At 34.0% G+C, this 21,850-nt stretch overlaps 3 protein-coding genes across 4 annotated transcripts; 2 read left to right on the forward strand and 1 right to left on the reverse strand.

Moving 5' to 3' along the window:
* The first annotated feature begins 5,793 nt into the window (after positions 1-5,793).
* LOC106365852 (probable prefoldin subunit 3) lies at positions 5,794-7,794 on the forward strand. Its single transcript, XM_013805358.3, has 6 exons — positions 5,794-6,085; positions 6,170-6,227; positions 6,344-6,415; positions 7,041-7,160; positions 7,257-7,358; positions 7,497-7,794. Exons 1-6 carry the CDS (start codon positions 5,937-5,939, stop codon positions 7,584-7,586), a joined length of 591 nt encoding a protein of 196 aa, XP_013660812.3. The 5' UTR covers positions 5,794-5,936; the 3' UTR covers positions 7,587-7,794.
* A 7,161-nt stretch (positions 7,795-14,955) lies between these two features.
* On the forward strand, positions 14,956-17,366 carry LOC111200856 (probable WRKY transcription factor 48). Its single transcript, XM_022692284.2, has 3 exons — positions 14,956-15,731; positions 15,834-15,977; positions 16,585-17,366. Exons 1-3 carry the CDS (start codon positions 15,286-15,288, stop codon positions 17,054-17,056), a joined length of 1,062 nt encoding a protein of 353 aa, XP_022548005.2. The 5' UTR covers positions 14,956-15,285; the 3' UTR covers positions 17,057-17,366.
* Positions 17,367-19,963: 2,597 nt separating this feature from the next.
* LOC111200857 (ER membrane protein complex subunit 6) lies at positions 19,964-21,526 on the reverse strand. Of its 2 annotated transcripts, none has more exons than XM_022692285.2 (5): positions 21,371-21,526; positions 20,867-20,972; positions 20,571-20,766; positions 20,448-20,467; positions 19,964-20,190 (listed from the first exon to the last, which is right to left on the reverse strand). In XM_022692285.2, the coding sequence occupies exons 2-5, from the start codon at positions 20,962-20,964 to the stop codon at positions 20,160-20,162; spliced, it is 345 nt and encodes a 114-aa protein (XP_022548006.1). In that variant the 5' UTR covers positions 20,965-20,972; positions 21,371-21,526; the 3' UTR covers positions 19,964-20,159. The 2 variants fall into 2 exon arrangements, with proteins under 2 accessions (XP_022548006.1, XP_022548007.1); XM_022692286.2 differs by having other exon boundaries at positions 20,867-20,986; positions 21,371-21,471.
* Positions 21,527-21,850: the final 324 nt, after the last annotated feature.

A 21,850-nucleotide genomic window follows, 5' to 3' on the forward strand; every position in this document is an offset into this window, starting at 1 on the left:
TCTATGGCTACATTATATATAAATGTAATATCTGTGGCTATACTATATTTAAATGTAATACCTCTGGCTATATTATAATAACTAAACAATTAATAGAATAAAGAAAAAAAGGAAACAAAACTTTCAATGCAAGCTTTAGAGAAAGAGTCAAAGTCAAACTTATGCCAGCCTAGTCCCCTTATATAAACCCCTACGCTCCCACACGTCTCTAACGCTCAAAGCTTCTTTCACAATCTCAAACGACAAACTTCAAACGAGCGAGAAAGATGTGTCCTTCTGGTAGGCTTGCGAGTTCCACAACCGCCTCGAACCCCGATTTCCGACCGGCGTTCGAGATCATCGACGCCGACCGCGACGGTAAGATCAGCAGCGACGATCTCCGAGCATTTTACGCCGGGATCCCGAGATCTTTGTTGGGGGTGGATTTACATCCTACCTCAAGGCCCATTAGACAATAAATTAGACCTATTTTACTATGAAGCCCTAGCTTCTTCTTTGTATAAATAGAGAGATACCTCTCTTTATCAAGGATGACTTCTTCTCCATTTTTAGACTTAGAATACTTCTTACAAAGAGTTTATGGATTATTAGATTTATTTACACTTGTAATCCTACATGTAATACAATCTTAAATCAATAAACTCTTTTGATGTTCATTTCTTATTTGATTCTCTTGAGATTTCTCCTAAACCTCAAGAATCTAAGCTTTTATCTTTAGATTCTTTATTTGATTGATTCCAACAAACATCACAAAGATAAACACCATTTTTGGATCAAACAATTGGCGCTAGAGAGAGGGGGCAAGGAGAACTATCCTCAAAGAATCGAACTTGGGAACAACACATGGATCTCGATCTCGGTTCATCTAGGCAACAAGCTATCAAAGTCATTGTCTAAAAGATAAGTTTACACAATCATATTTCATTATTAAATTTTGATTCATTTACCACAGCATAATATACATGTGCTTAACCTTTGAAAAGAAATTTAATTTAAAAAAGAAAAAAAACTTATCTTGGATTTAGGAGTCGCCGTCAAAACGGAGATCCATTGACTTCCATTCCATCCCGACGACAACCTGCAACTCCTGGAGAATGGAATGGTTCTCCTAAATGGACGAGGCCGTCGCTGCTTTCTCACATCCGTCGAGTCTCATTCCATGGTCGCGGGTAACGATCTAACATGTGACGGAAGGAGAGAAGAAAAAGATCTTTCACTAGAAGATCTCAGCAAGCCACGGTGGTCTCTGGATAAAGGAAGAAACTTTTTTATGAGCTCTGCTGTTGATCCTTCTTTTGGGAATTCTATCGAACACTTGGTGAGCTAACGGTAACGTGAAGCAACAATGGCCATTCATGTTCGTAATCCCACAAAACGACATCAAAGACAACGATCTCGATCGCCACCGCCGAGAAGACGAGCCATCCTCGCTTCAGCCATCTCCTTCACTCTCTTCCCGACATATCCTCGCCGTCCGTCAGAGCTCGAGCTATCTCTGAATCCCGTGACCGCTTCTGCTTAAACCTGGTTCCCTGAAGTGATAACATTTCCCACTATGCCATCATCATCTGTTTCTGCTCAAGAACGATGAACTCAGTGGCGGCAAGGTCATGCTTCTTCACTCAAGCTCTCGACACAAGCTCGCCGTAACCGGCACAAGCGTTTCTCCCCGACAAGAGTTCGCCACAACCCACATGTCGGCACAAAAGGACACAGCTTCAAAGGCTCTGTTTCTTTTTGGGAAGATGCTGGAACTTGGGTTTGAGGAAGATGAGGTCACGCTTGGGTTTCTTGTTAGCGAGAGGGAGTTGAGAGAGCTACAGAAACAATTGATCAATACAGTGAGTTGGTGTCATGACAAGGGGTTTCGTGAAGTCAGTGAACGAGATCAACGTCTTGCTTCTTCATCAACGTCTTTCTTCTTCATCAAGCAAGACTCTCTAGACGAGCTTGACGGTTGCAGTCTCAAGGATCCAGATGATGTCGAGATGCTTCGTCCCTCTACTTCAAGCCTCTATACAGCTGGTGTTACTAAATCATGTCGATGGAGCCATTCTAGTCACAAGCACCACACCGAGAACATCAAGCTTACCGTCCGTTGCGAGACGAACTGGTTCTCTATTTCCTCTCCTCTGCTGCGTGATGATGCTTTCGAGATGCTTAGAGCTGTTGCTGAGAGCTCTAGGTCTAGTCTTCACATGGAGTGTTCAGGGAAGCTAGAGCTGAGGTGGGAGAGTAACATCACTTTCTAGACAAGAAGAAACCAAGAAGCCGTGAAGGAGGAGAAGATTGGTGCTGTTCTTACTCTCCAGGGCAACATCACACCAAGATAAACTCGGGGACAGCAAGGCTTTGTTGCTGGCGAGTTGCGAGCATGCCGCAGCCGACTCAATCTTCTCAAGAACAAAACAAAATGGAAAGGACACGCAGCCTCTTATGCTCCATCAGCGCACGGCTCCATGGACTCGTATCTCTTATGCTTGGTAACTAAGCTTATCAACCTCAACCGCTTATCAACCTCAACCGCACGAGTCGAGATAAGTGTTTACTCACCTGTTTCTCCCTCACGATAAAGATAAGTTCTTTTGTCATCACATGCTTTTCTTTTAAATCACGCATGTGTCAAAATAGATATTATAGCTTTGGTTAATTATTAAACAACTCTAAGCTGCTCACTCATAAGTGTATAATTGCTTTGCTGTTGGTGGACAATTATTATATCATCATATGCACTTGAGAGCACTAAGCAAAAACAATTTCGATGGCTTGCATATTAATTATGCAACAGTTGGTTATTTCTTTTGGTTTATATTGGTCTAATCATGATCATGCTTTTGTGAACCAGAGCCAAAGAGAAACAGAGCCAACAAACGGTTGCCACCACCATATGTCCTCATGCTTGGAATGGCGATCTCTCAGTTGTGAGCTTGCCGGAAGCAGTACAAGCGACACAAACCAGCACGCTTTCTCAACATCATCATAGCCTGACGAGCATACACACCAACTACTTGTTCGGCACACACGATCTCAACACGAGACTTCGGGTCGGCAATAATTCGGTAAACGTGTACTTTAGGCACAAGTTTAAATTGAACTTGCTTTTTATTAGGCACGAGTTTGCGGTCGACTCGCTTATTGTTAGACACGAGTTTACAAAAACTCGTCTTTGACTAGGCATGAGTTTACAGAAACTCCCCTTATACTAGGCGCGAGTTCTCAGTAAATTCGCCTCTGTCTCAGCATGAGTCAAGTAAACTCGTCTTTCACTAAGCACGAGTTTAAAGCAAACTCGCCTTTTACTAGGCACAAGTTCAAAATAAACTCGCCTAAACCGTCATAGGCATGAATGTGTCTAGTTTATTGTCTAATAAACCCTATTCGTAAAATTCACAGAGATCGACTTCATCTCTCTCTACGAACTTGGGGGGACTTATTGTTGGGGGTGGATTTACATCCTACCTCAAGGCCCATTAGACAATAAATTAGACCTATTTTACTATGAAGCCCTAGCTTCTTCTTTGTATAAATAGAGAGATACCTCTCTTTATCAAGGATGACTTCTTCTCCATTTTTAGACTTAGAATACTTCTTACAAAGAGTTTATGGATTATTAGATTTATTTACACTTGTAATCCTACATGTAATACAATCTTAAATCAATAAACTCTTTTGATGTTCATTTCTTATTTGATTCTCTTGAGATTTCTCCTAAACCTCAAGAATCTAAGCTTTTATCTTTAGATTCTTTATTTGATTGATTCCAACAAACATCACAAAGATAAACACCATTTTTGGATCAAACAATCTTCTTCCGACAAGGACGAAGACGAGATGATGATGATTGGGACGATGATATCGGTGGCGGACGCGAACAAGGACGGGTTCGTGGAGTTCGACGAGTTCGAGAAAGTTCTCGAAGCGGCGCCGCGTGGGTGCAGATCTGGTGACGGGTTGATGAGGGATGTGTTCAAGGTGATGGATAAGGACGGTGATGGGAGGTTGAGCTACGGAGATTTGAAGAGTTACATGGAGTCGGCTGGTTTGGCTGCTAACGATGATGAGATCAAGGCCATGATTAGATTGGGAGGTGGCGATACAAACGGCGGCGTTTCGTTCGACGGTTTGTTAAAGATTTTCGGGTGTTGAAACCTCTGTTTTTTTTATCCACCACTCGTGTTTCAGAACTTTTGTCAGTGATTCAGTTTTGTCTGTTTGCCGGGGTGTTTGTGTCCGTCCATATTTTTGTCTTTATGAATTAAAAAACAAAACAAAAATATTGTTGTAACAATTGGTATATCTGTGGTTTTGCGATTGAGAAGCTCCTCTGACACACTAATAAAAAATGTTATACCGTGAGCTAAAAGCTCAGAAACATCCGCTTCAAAATAGAACTTGCAAGTGCTCTTTTAGAACCTGTGTTATCATAAATCATGATATAAATAGTTTATCATTTACAAACAAAATCATTTTAATTGAAAATTTTATTATGTTAAATATTATTACTTACTCCATCCGTTTCATAAAAAATGTCACTTTAATATTTTTCACACAGATTAAAGAAATGATTGAAATGCATTAAAGTTTTTATTAATTACATATATTCAATCACTAGTATTTGAGATAAATAAAATTATTTATAAAATCAATACATTTGTAATTAATTTTTAGATGAAAGTTGTATTAAAATTCTAAAATGACATTCTTTTTTGTAACAAGAAAAAAATGCTAAAGTGACATTAAAATAAAACAGAGGAGTATTAGAGCATCTCCAACGTATTACCCTATTTTTTACTCTAAAATGGTGCAACACCAAAATGGAGTAAAGTTTTACTCTAATGTATTACTCTATTTTCTACTCCAAAAATAATATTACTTAAATAATTTTATTTTTATTTTATTAATAATTGAAAATAAAATCTTATACTTATAAAAATTTACCAATTAACCCCAACTATTTTATGTTTACGATAAATAATTAAAATATAAATTATTTTGAATTAAATATTTATTATTAAAAAGTACAAGAAATCATTAAAAGAGACAATATATATGTGGGTTCAACAATGAGCATTAGAATATTTTTCCCACAAATGATCAACTAATGCATTTCGTAATGAAAAATGAGTTTTTTTATCTTTAATATTCCTAAATCGGGCAAGAAAATTTTGAAATCAGACATTTTCATCTTCTACAATTTCGATACTCGGATGTGGAGCTTCTCTTCCAAGTTCAATTGGTGCCTCGAGTTCACGCTCATCCATACAAATCCAAATGTTCGTGCGTATATTCAAGCTCAACAAATACAAATAATATCATAGCGAAATGTTGAATCACAAGATCAACAAACTCTTTCTCAGACTTCTCCGTTTGGGCAATATTTTACTGACTTTACCGGATCCGGAACGGATTGAAAGATTAAAATGACCATTTTATAAATAAAAAAAGTTCAACTCCAAAATAAAGTGAGGTTAGAAAAGATTTTAATCAATAATGATGTTTGGACTGGAGATGCCCTTAAATAGTAATTTTTAGAATTTCACCGTCGGTGTTGCTTTTACTGCCAAACGTAATTTTAAAAATTTTGCAACGGTATAGCCTCCGAATCAAAGCGAACCAATCTGTCGAATTGTAAGACCGGCCCGGTTCGTGGATTATTAGAAAACTGTCAAACAACAAGGGATTGTATGGACTTCTCGTCTTTAATATTAGTGGGTATTACTCCATCATGATTTACGAGCGAGGCCTTCAAATAAGCCCACTTCAAAATAATTAATACGATGTCGTTTCGCTGCTTCCAGTTCGACCTTACGGCGTCGTATTACAGATCCTTAGTCCGTCGCTGCTTACACTCTCTCCTCCGTAGGCTTTCCTGAGAAAACCCTAAATCCCCAAATAGGAAACGGAGATTTCGATTCGATTCGATTCCGCAGGCGCAGATGTCGTCGTCTTCTCCGAGTGGTAGCGGTGGCGATGATTTGAGTGAGAGAAGAGGGATTCCCGCCGCGAAATTCATCCAAGATGTGGAGACTTATCTCTCTCAATCCGGCTTCGATTCGAACTCTGCTCTCGCCTTCCATCAAGAAAGGTTACTCCTTTCTCATTTTCAGTGATTGATCTTTGTACCCTTTAGGTGATTGAGCTTATACTGATTTGTTTCCCCTCTATTTAGACTTCAGCAATATAAAGTTGTTGAGATGAAGCTTCTTGCCCAGCAAAGGGATCTTCAGGTATGCATGTTCTTCCCCTTATGTATATAAGTGTATACTTGGTGATGGTGGGATGTTTATGTATGTGTGATGGTACAAGTTATCTTCTTAATTAACAGTCTTGATGAAATGGGCAGGCTAAGATCCCAGATATTGAGAAGTGCTTAGAGGTTGTTGCCACTTTGGAAGCAAGGAAGGGTACTGGTGAGGTTCGTTGTTTAGTTTTTGGAACAATCTAGCCTTTCTTTACTGGTTTTGTATAAATGCTTGTTTGTTTCTACGTTTGATTTTGATTCTGTGATCATTGTCTTGCTGCTGTTTTAATGGTGAATGAATATAAATGTTACTTGAAGTTCTGAATCCTGGATACTGACTTGTTAGTTTCATAAGGTTGAACTTGGTTGTGCTTTGATTCTTACTGCATGCTTCAAAACATTTTCTTTGAAAGACCTGATAAGCATGCTTGCATGTGAAAGTTTATTTTTTTTTAGATTTGAGGTTGATTGCTGCTAAATAACCAATCAGTTTTCTTGTGCTTATGGGCCCTGTAGTTTATGTCTTTAAGTCGTGTTTGATTGTGACAGTAGAACATGTTGTGTCGCAGAACATAGTATTAGCTTCACTGGAAGAATCAACTGAGACATCTTTAAGAGTTGTTTGATTGTGACTCCAGAACATGTTGTGTCTCAGAACATAGATCTAGCTTCTCTGTCAACTGAGACAGATATATGCACGATGTTTCAGCTTTTTATATGAAAATACTCACTTAGTACTGATTCTTGTGCTCTTCATCATTTTTTTGTTCTCACATGGATTTATTTTCTTACAATGCAGTCGCTTTTAGCCGATTTTGAAGTGTCTGAAGGAATATATTCACGGGCTTGTATTGAGGACACAGACTCAGTCTGTTTGTGGTTAGGAGCAAATGTAATGCTGGAATATTCCTGTGAAGAGGTCCATTAACATACAAACATATTCTCTTCCACGTTATAAGTTTCTTGCACCGGGGACCCTAGAATAAGTTCTTATAATCTATTGTTGTTCCCACAGGCTACAGCCCTTCTGAAAAACAATCTGGAAAATGCTAAAGCCAGCCTGGAGGTTCTTGTTGCTGATTTACAGTTCTTGAGGGATCAAGTCACAGTTACTCAGGTACATTATATTTTATCTCTTTCAAGTTTGAGTCAGCGTCTAATTTCTATAAGGTCTGGATTTACTTTTATGTAACTGTCAACGTAGATTCAATAGAGATTGAGTTAAAGATTAGAATTTTTTTTGTGACTTGGACAGGTAACTATAGCGCGTATTTATAACTTTGATGTTCATCAAAGGAGGGTTAATCAAGTTACCCCTACTGCTATTGCTGCTGCAGACGCATGAATCTCAGTTTCAAATTACAATCGTTAAATTGGAGGTATTATGATATATGCAGCACGGTTTGACTTAACCGGTTGTTTGTAACTCTGATTTTTGCTACCCATATGAAGTTTTGTTTCTGCGATGAACATATGAATAGAACATTATCATTCGTTTCTCTTGTGTTTTTGGAGTTTTGAGACCTCATTTGTGTTATGTCAAACTATTTGCAGAGTCTGGTGGTCTTGATCATGTTCTACTTAACTTAGAAGTGTTACTAATAAGATATGTTTTTTTTTATCAACTCTTATAAGATATGTTTCTAGAAGTAAGAAAAAGAGTAAAACCAAATGTAAGTTATGTCACTTTTCTTGGAAATGTAAGTTCCATCTTAGTTAAGAGCGTCAGCAAAAAATGGAAATGAGAAAAATTAAGATTTCATTTTTCTCATAATAACGTTTATTCTTGTCACTGTCTCACTGATATATATATATATACTGTTTTATAAATTGTTCAGCGCTTTTTACTTTTTAGTCATATGTAATGTAAGTAATATCATGTCATGTAATGATGTCAACATTTCACTTTCTTTTGCATGTATGTTCATTTCATTTCTTGGTTACTTCCAAAATATATTTATTTCCTCCTGAAACCACATTCTATGCCAACGATACTATTACATAGCAATATACATCGATAGTATATGGTGTAGATTTAAAATTCGAAAAACCCTGTTCTTCTAATGATTATAAACGATAGTACGATACCAACATTGATGTATATTGGTTATTAGTTACAAAAAGAATAGTTTGGGAGTATAATATTTTTGTTAGTATTGGTCCCAAAAGTGATGTATATCGGTCTGTGTAACGTGATCATATTTTTGTTAATAAGATTTAGGTTATGTTTATGTTGATAAAATGACATGTAAATGCATTTATAGGTATCCCACAAAAGACAATTTTTTTGGTTTAACAACCTTCATTTATATAGGGGCCATGAATTTTCATACCCTCTTTACGTTTCAAAGAATTTGTGATTTTATTATTCAAACGTTGAATACATTAGATGTTCCGTGTTCGTATATAGTATTCGAATTGACTCAAATTGACTTCCTTATAGACTTATACGATCCACTATAATACATATGTTCATAATTAATATTATTATGAGACTACTATGTATATATATAATCGAATCAAGATATGATAGCACTATTCTAATAGCGATAAGCTTAAGATTATGCAAGAGATTTGTAATATTTTCAGTGACTTTATTTAAAAACTAAGAAGAAGAAATCTAAAAAATAAAGGTAGCAATAATTATGTCTAAGATTATATTCTTTTAAATAGATTGTATAGAAGAGAAAAAGAATAGAATAGCACCAAACTAAATTTTTTGTTTCCAAAGTAGCATTCAAGGCTCAAAGTCACAAAAATATGTTTCATTAAATAGGTAAATATACACTTATACCCAATTGGGTTAATTAATCTAAATATTAGGGTTTAGAGTTAAGGGGTGGGGGTTTTGGAATTAGGGTTTAAAATTTTATAAAAAATAAATACTAAAATAAAAAATAAAAATTTTAAAAACAGTTTCAAAAAGTATTTTTAAATTATAAAATAAATAAATAAATAATAAATAAAAATTTCGAAAAAGAAATTTCAAAATAAAAATTATAAAAATTTCGAATCTGAAAACATATAATCTGAAACTATAAAAAAAATTTTTTTTTTCATTTTATTTATTTTTTATTTTATTTATTTTTATTTGTTTATTTAATTTTAAACCAGAGATATTAAAGATATTTTACTCTTTAATAAATGTCATTTTTGTGACTTTCTTTTTTATTTTTGAGACATAAACTTAAATAGGTGCTATTATTGACAATTGATTTTTGTAGAACTGTAAGAAAATAAGTGTAGATAATATTTCGCTATCTAAAAATAGGAGAGATGGAGAAATGTACACGGAAAACGAGGGCGATTCTTTATTTTATTTTTGTTTGGAGAAGCAGCTGTCTGTCCCCTCAACTAAAGTGAGTTTGTCTGTTTGTGACCAAAAAACGCGTTTTAGGGTTAACGTTACAATATTTCATTTTATTCATAATACTCTATCATCTCATCTCTTAAATTTGAATTTTTATTCTTGTGATCTTCTTGATCTTGGACACCCTATCACAATTAAACTAATAGTGCTATTTAAATAGGGAATACATAACCTATTAAAAACTCAAAATCACCAAAGCCGCTATCACCGGCATATGTTCTCACTCGACGTGAGAAGCCTCTATTTCTCTCGTCAACATGTTCTTTTCCCCTCCTGCGTTTCACGCAGAACGGATTTTGACCTTTTTATTTTACGGATCTTGACCTTTATTCTTCTCCCTTTCCATACACCTTTTAGTTTACAATAATCGATTAAAGACCTATATATAGTTTATTTATTCTTATAGTCTATCATTAACCTAGATACTTGATATATATACCAAAATCATATACAAAGATTACACTTTGTTTATTAAAAAAAAAAATCGGATCAGAGGGAATCAATTTATTTTAGTTTAATTTGTTGTCTCGTTTGGTGTAGGTTGGTATCTAAGTTTCTCTCAGATGTTCCACTAACACTAACACTAACACTAACACTAACAATAATATTTTTCTCAATTCATATAATCTTTTGGTCTCATTCATATGCTATTCTAAATTTGAGTGTCGCCAGTCTCTCTATAACTCTTAAGTAGAGGTTGCTCCGATGCGAGTTTCATATAATATCACCGACTTGTAGAAAATACATCAAGCTTCAAATTAAATGAATACATCTTTATATATGCACCTTGTAATCATACAAACTTACACCTGCCTCATTTGGCTTGGACCCACGATAGCTAACTCTTACTTTTCAGCATTGACAAGTGGCATGACAATAATACGTTCAAGACTTTCCAAGTTTAATCTTTCAGTTCAGCATTTGAGTTTTGAATATTACTAATATTCTATCAATGTATTAAGTCAGATGGACAATATCTCTACATATGTGTATAATATGTTAACGTCGGAAAGTAAACATACTTAGCTGTAAACCAATTAAATTTTTAAGCAGAGATATACACAGTTAATTAAACTACTACTTTCGAATAGACTTGAGAGAAACTTGGAATATAAGAGCAACATTATAAGACAATATCTCTAAATAAGTATCTGTCAGATTTTATTTTAATAGTATATTATAGTTTTGTTGAAAGGTCAATTTTTACTTCATTTATTTAAATTGAACCATTCAGTACATTTGGTTTGATCCTCTTCTAAAAACATCTGTGCAGAGATACTTTTTTTTATCTCTCCAATTTTTTTTTTTGTAATCCTTGGTATTAGTGAGATACTTGTCTTCATACTACTAATGAAGCTGCTCTAATGTTTCCTCGTTAAAATGATAATAACAATAGAAATAAAAAAAAATAAAAAGAATATCGGAAAGGTTAAGTGAACAAGAATTTAGAATAATAATTTTTGTTCTTGATGGGATTGTAATTAATAACCCTAAAACATCAGGTGTCAACACTATATGGCACACCATATTTCTCTACTTTTAAGTATGGTTTAAAATAATACAATTTGTTGGCATTTACGATCTATTAATCTACAAATTTAATTATTTTACATAACGTTAAAACATGTTATTATAACGTTGAATGATAAAGAAAATAATCAAAATATTCAAAAGAGGAGAAAGATAAAAAAAATACAATATTAATTTCTTGAAAGATACCTATGAATAGGTTATAGGTTAGAACATTGCATTCAGTTACACAAACATAGTTTTAATTAAACAGTAAGCACTAAAATTTTGAAGATATCATACCGGACTAAATCATTTAGTCTAACTAATGCACTATGCTTACATACATATGCGTGTAAAGCTAAAATATTAATGAATATACTTCCTTCCTAAAACACTTTAACATACTGCCTTACGAGAAAGAATAATCGACAATAAATATGTATTAGCTTTTAACTAATAAAATTATTTTTGAAATAGCTTAATATATATATGTGTAATTAGTTATGTCCCAATTAAAGTATTTGTATCCGCAATTTATTTTGTTTTTTGTGGCACGAAAACGTAGGAAAATGCGACTGTGTGGACGTACTTCCTCAGTTTGCGGCTACTAAACTTTTTACAAGTTGACCACGTCAAACCCAGTTTTTATATTAGTGCGATTAGGTTTCCATTATGTTTTTTATACATATATATATATATATATATATATATATATAATCTTCATTTTTATACGTATATATATATATATATATATATATATATATATATATATATATCATCTTCTTAGGACGGTACACTACATTGTATTACACTGTATAATTTCGTACTGGAAAACATTGCACGCCTATACACGAAAACCTCACACATGCTGAGTTGCTGACGTGCATATGGTACCGTATAGTCTACATATTAATTGGAATTTGGTAAGTACGTATCACTGTAGCATATATTGTTTTGGGGGTAAGCACTAGCATCGTAGGATTTCGTCACGCGTTTTCATAACTTTCACCGAGTGTTATAAATTAGTATAATTAATCATTCATATAAAGTTATCTACGGTCCATTATCATTAACCTATGGTAGGTTAAAAAAGTAACGTACTTACTGAAAAAGTGTTGCGAGGGGTAAAACAATACTAGAAAGGAGAGTGGCTTGATACAGAAGCAACCGACATGAGGGTAGGGATAATAAAACAGCTAATACCGCGTAAAACACACACACGATGCCTATGATAACCTTCTCCTTTCTGATATTTTGGCCTTTCGATAAACCATGTGCCGTCATATCAACAGCTGCTTGATATACAATTTTACGGTGTTACTGATTTGGGTCACAAGAGATGGCTCGGGTCCATGACCATGACACTTCATTCCCATCACACACGAAAGGCAGTGTAATGAGAAAAGCGTGTAACCCACCGCCCAGCAAAAGTGTCATAAATTTTTATTTTTAGACGAAACGGAACTTGAGATAGAGAAATGAAAATGAAATTGTAACCAGGAAACAAAATTAAAAGTGATGCTGCGATTTATTTTCTTATACTAACAAATAAAATTATAACTGGCTTTAATTGGTGGAGGCATGGTTCAATAAATAGTTAAGAGGATTTGGTGACTGATGACTTGTCAGAGAAGAAGCAAACTCTCTGCTGACGTATGTTTTGTGTCAGCTTTCCTTTATTGTAATTGTGTTTTTTTAATTCCTGTTTTAGAAGAATATAGCAAAATATGTTAGAAATAATTTAAATACACTAAAAAATTATTAAATGGGCCTTTATACAATGATCATGTTTATTTAATTATAGTAGTAGTGCTTTACTTTTGATCTTTAAATTAACCTTTGAAATTTTTTACTAAAGTTAATGGAAAATTAACAAACAAATATATTCAATTTCAGTAAAAAAACAAAATAATATATTCAATTAACTTGTGCAAATTTTTTCAGAAAAAAAATTAATGTGTGCAATTGGCGACAATATGTCAAGTAATTTTATATGTCAGAATCACATACTATTTTTTTTTTAACACCCACATACTATTTTCTTTTATCGTATAAGACGTTTTAATGGAAAAGACAAGTTGCCGTTAAAAGTTAAAATCAAGGAAAGCCGCCGGGAGCTTAAAATAAAACTGAAAAATGAATGGTGCAATGAATCACATGTGGCACATCTTTTTCGTTTTATATTCGGGAAAATCGCATAAAAAACTTTGAAAGTGTCACTGACTAGCAATTTAAACCTTGAAGTTTTTTCACTAACACTTTTAACCTTCAAAGTCATATTTTTATCACTAAAAACCTCCAAAGAAGAAAAATGACCGGCTGAACAGGTTAAAAACAGTTTTTTTTTTCAAAAATATAATTATTTAATTAATAAATAAACAAAATTTTTTAATAAAAATCAAAAAAATCAACAAAAAAACACAATAAATTAAAAAAAGTGATAAAAATAAATAAATATTTAGAAAATTAAATAAAAAATAACTAAAAATTCAAAAATAAATAAGATCAAATTAAAATACAGAAAAAATAAATTGAAAATTCAAAAAAGTTTTTTTTTTCATTTTCAAATATAATGTCGGAAATTATCATTAGAGATATGCCAAAAACCGTCATTGGAGATATGTTGGAAATATGTCAGAAATGACGTTTTTGGCATATCTCCAATGATGATTTCTGACATTATATTTGAAAATGAATGTTGAGCAAAAAAAGATATTTGAAAATGATTTTTTTTTGAATTTTCATTTTTTTTTGAAATTTATGATTTTTTTTTTATTTTTCTCTATTTTTATTTGATCTTATTTATTTTTTGAATTTTTTTGTTATTTTTATTTAATTTTTTAAATCTTTATTTATTTTTCTCATTTTTTTAATTTATGAGTTTTTTGCTAAATGTTTCAATTTTTATTAATTTTTTTTATTTTATTAATTAAATAATTGTTTTTTGAAAAAAAACTGTTTTTAACCTGTTCAGCCGGTCATTTTTCTTCTTTGGACGTTTTTTATGATAAAAATGTTACTTTGAAAGTTTAAAGTGTTAGTGAAAAAACTTCAAGGTTTAAAGTGCTAATAAGTGACACTTTCAAGGTTTTTTATGTGATTTTTCCTTTTATATTCTATGTGTCTTCTATCACGCGCCACTCGCATCTTTCGGCTCACTGTTTTAGCCCCCTTGCTAGCATATATCCACTGCACACAAATTACTCCTGTAATTGCAAAAGTACATGAGTTAAATATGTTTCTTCGGTTTCTAATTTTGTAAATATAACGTTGAAAGCTTCACATTTTTGATCTCCACGTTAAGAATCCAGCTGATATTGAATTGTTACCTTCCAAATCCACATCCTTATAAGCTTACAAAAAAAAAAAAAATCCACATCCTTATAGCCCATCTAACCTAATATGTCACATTTTTCACGCTCGTAGCAAAAAAAAGAAATGTAAACTCCGAATAATATTTGGACCATAATAAAATGAGAGACCAAACTGTAACTATGCCGAGGAGACACGAAACAATGTGCGAATAAAGAAGAAATTAACTGAAATGAAGGGAGAAAAGTTACATTTCCGGCAAAGGACGGCACCATCACGATGCCATTCATGACCGTACGTCTTCAATGCTGGCGTTTACCGGTGACCAATTTTTCCATTTTTTGTGCCACGTGAATATTACCCAAAAAAAATTAAATATTTTATTATATTCTTGCCCGGGTAAATGAGAGGACATAAAATAATAATACAAGACTAATGGGAAACCTCCTAATTTCAAGCTGTTTTCCAGAAGAACCCGAACTCCACAAAAGCTATATTCACACCTTTCTCTCTCTCTCTCTCTCTCTCTCTCTCTCCCTCTCTCTCTCCCCCCTCTTCTTATCTCAAATCACACAAACCATTACAAAATGAAAAACATATCATCAAATCACCTAAAAACCTAAAGGAAAGTTCTCTCAGCTGAAGATGACAATGATGATGATAACTCTATAAAGTATCCTCTTAGAGATTTCATCTTTTATATTACATGGAGAAAAAGATAGAAGAGGATCATCATCATCAAAAACAAAAACAAAAGGAGCTGCTCAACAGTACCAAGAACACAGAGACTAAGATCCAGTAGCAAGAAGAACAACAGCAAAAAATCTTACAAGCAACACCATCATCACACATGGTGAATCTAGATACGTCATCAGATCATCATAATCATCAGTTGGAGCTAGCTAACAACATCAATCTCTCAAGCATCTTCGATGCTCCAGTTTCATCACCTTTTCCTTATTCTTATTTAGCAGAAGAACCCAATCATTTTCTTGACTTGCTCTCACAAGACCACCATCAATTTGCTTCATCCTCTAACTCTTCTTCTTTTTCATTCGATGCCTTTCCTCTCCAAAACAATAATACCAACCTCTTTTATACGGATTTACCCTTGTCTCAACCTTCAACAACAAAGGCTACGTCATCAGAAGTTGTGAACACAGCAACGACATCTCCAAACTCAACCTCAGTCTCCTCTTCATCCAAGGAAGCTGTAAACGATAATACTGATAAGGAGGTTACTCTTAAAGATCCAGAAGAAGGAGATCAACAAGAGCAAAAGGATACTAAGCCACAGTAAGTAAACAATTAACTTACCATTTTATTAACTGATTATTTATGTTTGGATCGGGTTTGGATTTTGTTAAATTTTTGTGTGAACATTATGTTTTGAACTAGGTTGAAGGCAAAGAAGAAGAACCAAAAGAAGGCAAGAGAGGCTAGGTTTGCGTTTCTGACGAGGAGCGATATTGATAATCTTGACGATGGTTATAGGTGGAGAAAGTACGGCCAGAAAGCTGTGAAAAACAGTCCTTATCCCAGGTAATATATATTACTCTGTATACATGTGCCCTAGCTTGATCCGTATATGTCATCATCACTTTTCATGCATCTGTGTTTACATATACTTGATATGCATAAATAATATATTTTACAAGATCCAGTTTTCTTATTGATAAGAATCATCTACAATTTCTACATGAATTTCGTTTTTGGTTTCATATAGCATCTGCTAGATGTTGTATGAGCCCTAGATTCAATGTGCTCTATACATGCCGTGTCTATGTGTCTATATGCATATCACATGACTCTAAATTCATATTATATGAATTTTCACTATGATAATATATAAAGACGACTTATATATACCTAATACGCGTGTGTAAGGTCCAAAATGTTTGAATTTTCTTTTCCAAGAATATCTTTACTTAAGTTACAAAAAAAAAATCTTTACTTTTATTCCACTACATGAGGTTTCTGTGTTCTTTTCTTCCCTTGATTTGTGTTACTTGTTCCAAACTTCATCTTAGATCTCGAGATTAATTGTTTGTTCCTCATATCGTCCAAATTTCATTTTCCCCCAAATTTTGTATTAAACACGTTTAATTTATATATATAATTATTTAATATCAAGTCTTTTAATGTGTAGAAGCTATTACCGTTGCACCACAGTGGGTTGTGGAGTGAAGAAGCGAGTGGAGAGATCGTCTGATGATCCTTACATCGTCATGACAACCTACGAAGGTCAACACACTCACCCTTTCCCCATGACACGTGGACACATAGCAATGCTTACGTCACCAATCCTCAACCATGGTGCAACCACGGCGTCATCATCATCATTCTCTATCCCTCAGCCACGCTACTTGCTGACGCAGCATCATCAACCCTACAGTAGCATGTACAACAACTCTCTAAGCATGATCAATCAAAGCTCCTCAGATGGCATTTTCGCAAATCCAGGATCATCATCATTCCCTGTATTTAGTTATGATGTGTCACTAGCTTCTACTTCAACTACTTCGGTCATTAGAGATCATGGATTACTTCAAGATATTCTTCCTTCGCAGATCATGTCGGATACTATTGACACCAGAACCAATGAAAAGGATAGGAAATGAACAACGTTTTTTTGCCGGGGAAATTGTTTTTTTTGGCTGGAATCGGTTGATATGTTTTTGAGGAATTTTTGGCCGGTATAGATAATTACACCGATATTGCTGGCTGGCTTTCTAATGTTTTTCGTCATCAGTATCTAGTATCGAATAACCTATGCTAGCTAGGAACAGACGTTTGTAGCATATGTGATAAAGTATATATATATTTTTTTTTTGAGTTTTAACAAAAATGCATATTTTCTTTGAAGACTATATATATATGGAGAGAGGAGGGTGTAATCTAAAAATAAAATAAATACATTTTCTATGGTTATGTATCTAGGAGTATGAGTATGCCTTTGGAGTTCGGTTAAATTATATAGACTTTTCATTTTTATTCAAGTCTTACAGTTAATTGTTCTATCAATTTTTAAGTTTCATAATAATTGAATGTTCATATATATGCTCAATTTTCAAGTTCATAACGATATACTATCCCCTTACTTATTCACACACACACACACAATTTATCCCAACGAATATGCACTACAAATTAACGGGTAAATAGCTTACACCATAAATAGCTTTGGACTGAACGCTATTTTGCGATTCGGACTTTCACTGTCAAGTTTAGAATAACGAAAGCGAGGGAGAGACAGACTACAGCCATAACGGTATGCTGTCGAATTCTCACACTCCCCGGCGTTCGGTCTAGGGCTTTGGGCCACCAATCGTCAGATGATACGGTCATCATCACCCTCATTCCTCGGGCTAGGGGACAGACTAGACAACGAAGGTCGACGGCAAAACCTCTAAGAACAAACAATTACTCTCAGGGAGCAGCATCGCCAACCAGGATTAGATAAACAGGTGTGATGGCGAGACTACAAAACTGCTGCAAGAATGCAAACAGGATTACGACGGATTAAGATACCGCGGATAGGACACCAAACCATAGGATATGCACGAGTTTTTGCGGGAAGATTGACTTTTTTTTGCTGAAGTGATACGTTTTTGAGGATTTTGGCCGGAATAGATTGAGCCATGAAGCTTTTCCTCATGTTTTTCGTCATGAATCTGGTATCGCCATTATGGGCTCTGAGACCCTTGAGCAAGGAACAAATGCTCATTTTGAGATTTGCCAAAGGTAATTTTCTTTGACTCTATTATAAGGGGAGGGGCAAGAGTACAAATACATTTTCTAGGCATACTAGGAGTATGAGAATGCCGGCGGGTAACGGTTAAATTATATAGACTTTTCATTTTTATTCAAGTCTTACAGTTAATTGTTCTTTCAATTTTTAAGATAATAATTGAATGTTCATATATATGCTCAATTTTCAAGTTTCATACGATTATACTATCCCCTTACTTATTCACACACACACACAATTTATCCCCAACGAATATGCACTACAATTTCAACAATTATGATAAATAGCTTACACCATAAATAGCTTTGGTCACATGAACGCTACATATTAGCTTTTGGTATACAGATAAATGTAAATTCATATTCATCTCTATATAAGACTCAAGAGATGTCTTTTGGCCTTAAAACTCAAAGTCTCTTTTATAGTTTTCTTCGCGGCGACTTTTATGTTAGTCTTCCATGATCACAAATAATATTCAAAAAGACTACTAGGATTGATAAGCACACCATTTTTGTGTACATGCGTGCTTGACCCACCATTTTCTGGAGATATGGCCATATGGACCATATTTTAACATAGTCAACATTATTCATTTAGTTCTCCTTTCCCTTAACCAAATGCAAGTAGTATTTGTATCTAGCGTAAGTTTTCTTCTAAAAAGTATTTACATACAAAATAAGAAACTGAATTGTTTATATATAATTGTATTAATGTCTTTATATATATTTCTTATACCCGTTTTGTGTAAGTCATTTTTTGACATTAATTAACAAACGCAAACCTAAACCCACACACTTATATGTACAAATATATATATCATCAAGTTTCTGCATGAAGCTATATATGCGTGCATATAGCTATATATGCGTGCATATGTGCTTTAGGTCTTTTTCAGGAAGGCGATAGCTACGCAAGTGATGTATGGCCGATATTAAATACTATAAAAGTAAATGCAAAAAGCGTAGAGTTAGTAATGTCCATAATGTACTGTCGTTTTAAACACTAAAAAATAGAAACAGGAGGAGTTCTAACAGGCTACTCATCAACTCTACTCCATCACCAACTAAGTATCAAAACAAAGCATGCTTTGTATATTATGGAGAGCTAATACTAATCAATACGTTTCTTTAATACGTCAAGCTGCAACATGACACATATACATACACATTAGTCTATTATTGCTGCCGGTTGTGTTCGATCTTAAATGTTGACAGTAAAATAAGTTGAACAAGTTGGGCTAGACTTAATGTTCGAACCCGAGCCTCGTATTTTTGATTTATCGAACTATAAAAACTTTTCAAAATAGCCCCAAGAATCATATGTATTGGTATGGACCAAGCCCAAATTATCGTCATGATAAGAAGTCAGAAATGGAGAATTAATCTAATGAACAAGCAAAACAATTTTATCTGAGATTACCAAAACTTCGGCCTAGTGAGAATTTAACTAAATGATTTTGGAATTATTAAATAGTTGCGTTCCTTTGGTTCCTAAGGGAACTTGTTAAGAAAATCAGAACTTGGAATTTAATTTGATTTCCAACAAAGCTGAAAGCTGTGTAATAGTTTTTGATTTTTGATTTTATAAATGTGCCTTAAAAAAGGAAGAAGAATGACTCTATCCTCGTATGGGGATATGAAACTTTTATGATGAAGTGTTATTTAGCCACCTATTTTGTCTACTTAGCCATCGAGAAACATGCTTTTGTATTTGTAGCAGGCAGATATGCAACTTTCGATAAAAAAAATTCAAGAACTTTGAATTTTTGAAGAAAGGGTGATTAAAATACTTTAACTAGTCAATCCAAAGGTTTCACAATTAATGTGATGTCAAGTATAACTGAAACAAAGGTAAAGTAATAGACTCATAATCTGTTTGTTCAAAAAGAGAGGCAGAGAAACATTGTCCAATCTTCTGCAGGTACCAAACTCATGTGTGTTGTTTCACCATCTTCATTTGCAGCTGAAGATCCTTTAGAATATGTGGACCAAGTCATAAGCAAATCTACTCCATCATTAAGGAAACATACTGAGAGAAACAGAGAGCTGTTTTCAAATGTGCATATTAAGCCTTATCTTTTTCTCTAAACAAAGCTAAAGCTTACTAAACCATAAAGCCACCTAGAGACTAATCCCAAGTTTCTAAGGAGCTTATCATACAGCTTTCACCTACACTATACCATTCATAAAGCTAATCAAACCAAGGATCAACGTTTTCACATTTTCATAAAACACCACCAGAGATTGAGAGTAAAAGGATACGTCCAGAACAACACGAACGACTGCAAAAAGAAAGATTAAAAAAGACTGTAATAAGTATGAGCTTGACATGTTGATAAAAAGCACGTATAAGGACTAAACTGAGAAAAGAAAATGATGTCGTACCATGAGGCCACCAAGAAAGCCGTCAAAGAGAACTCGATTCCATGAATCAAAGTACAAGTCTGCAGAGAATCCTGCCTTGGCCATGAGTCCAACAGATGTGATCAACATCACCACAAAGTAAAACACAAAACCAGTCAACCCTGTGAATCCAATTATCCCTGCAAGCACTCCAGCTATGATAGACAGAAACGTCCGGCTGCACACAAGACACAAACATACTTAGGCTCAATAATTGATCACCATCTTTTTTTAAAACGAGAAAGAGAGAGAGAGAGGTGTGGTAATGAATCAGAGACCTGTTCTGTATAACTTTCAAATTCTTCTGCAGATTCTCTCCACTGAAGGTTGGTATGTCACTCATCACATCCTTTGACCTCTTCTCAGATGAACCCATTTGAGAGCCTAGCAACACAAATCTTCTGACAACGTAAGTTTGTGAAAAAGGAAAGAACTTTACTTGTCCTCAAGCTTATAGTTTTAGATTATAGCAAAGGTGAGAGCTTTGCCTGTTGTTCTATAAACCCTAAACGTATTGAATTGAGCTAATCAAAAGTGGAGAATCTCCCCCAGAAAGATTAGGACTTTCTACACGATGTAACGATTCCATAACATCCCAGCAAAGCTAAAGACTTTACGAACAAAACCCACATAGTCTATGTAAGATTCTTACAACAAACAGATCATGATGATCGATCTGGTTTAGATCTCATCGTCAATGGTCTAACGAATCTCTTCTTAGCTCAATTCTGATCTATTCTGAGATCTATACAAGCATTGAAGAAGGGAATAACAAAACTTACAGTTAGAAAGGAGATCAGGAAGATGGATCAAAGGAGCTTGCTTTCTTTGGAGGAGAGAGTATGAGCGAATCTGAGAGAGAGAGAGCGAGGAAGAACAACAAGACGAGCTATCTTCTAAAGCCCATTCAAAGCCCAGAGAAAAAATAACTTATTTATTTTGTTGTTAAAAAAGATTCTTATAAATAAATTACTTTGTCTAACATAGTCGGATTTACAGATAATTAGTAAGAGAGTTAAAAAAAAAAACTAAATAGAATTGCAAACTTTGATCTATAAGTTGTTTATATTTTTTTAATTTGTTCTAAATTCTAATTGATATATAATTTGTTGTGAAAAAGTTAGATCCATTTTAATTTGTAGAACATTATCAGTACATGTTTTTGTTTTTAATTAAAAAAAATTAGAATGCAAAAAAATATATACAAATTAATGATAGCACTAAAACACGTTTTGCCAGAAGAGAAATAAAAAAAATCACAA

The sequence above is a fragment of the Brassica napus genome, chromosome A9 (genome assembly GCF_020379485.1).
Source record: "Brassica napus cultivar Da-Ae chromosome A9, Da-Ae, whole genome shotgun sequence".
NCBI lineage: Eukaryota > Viridiplantae > Streptophyta > Magnoliopsida > Brassicales > Brassicaceae > Brassica > Brassica napus.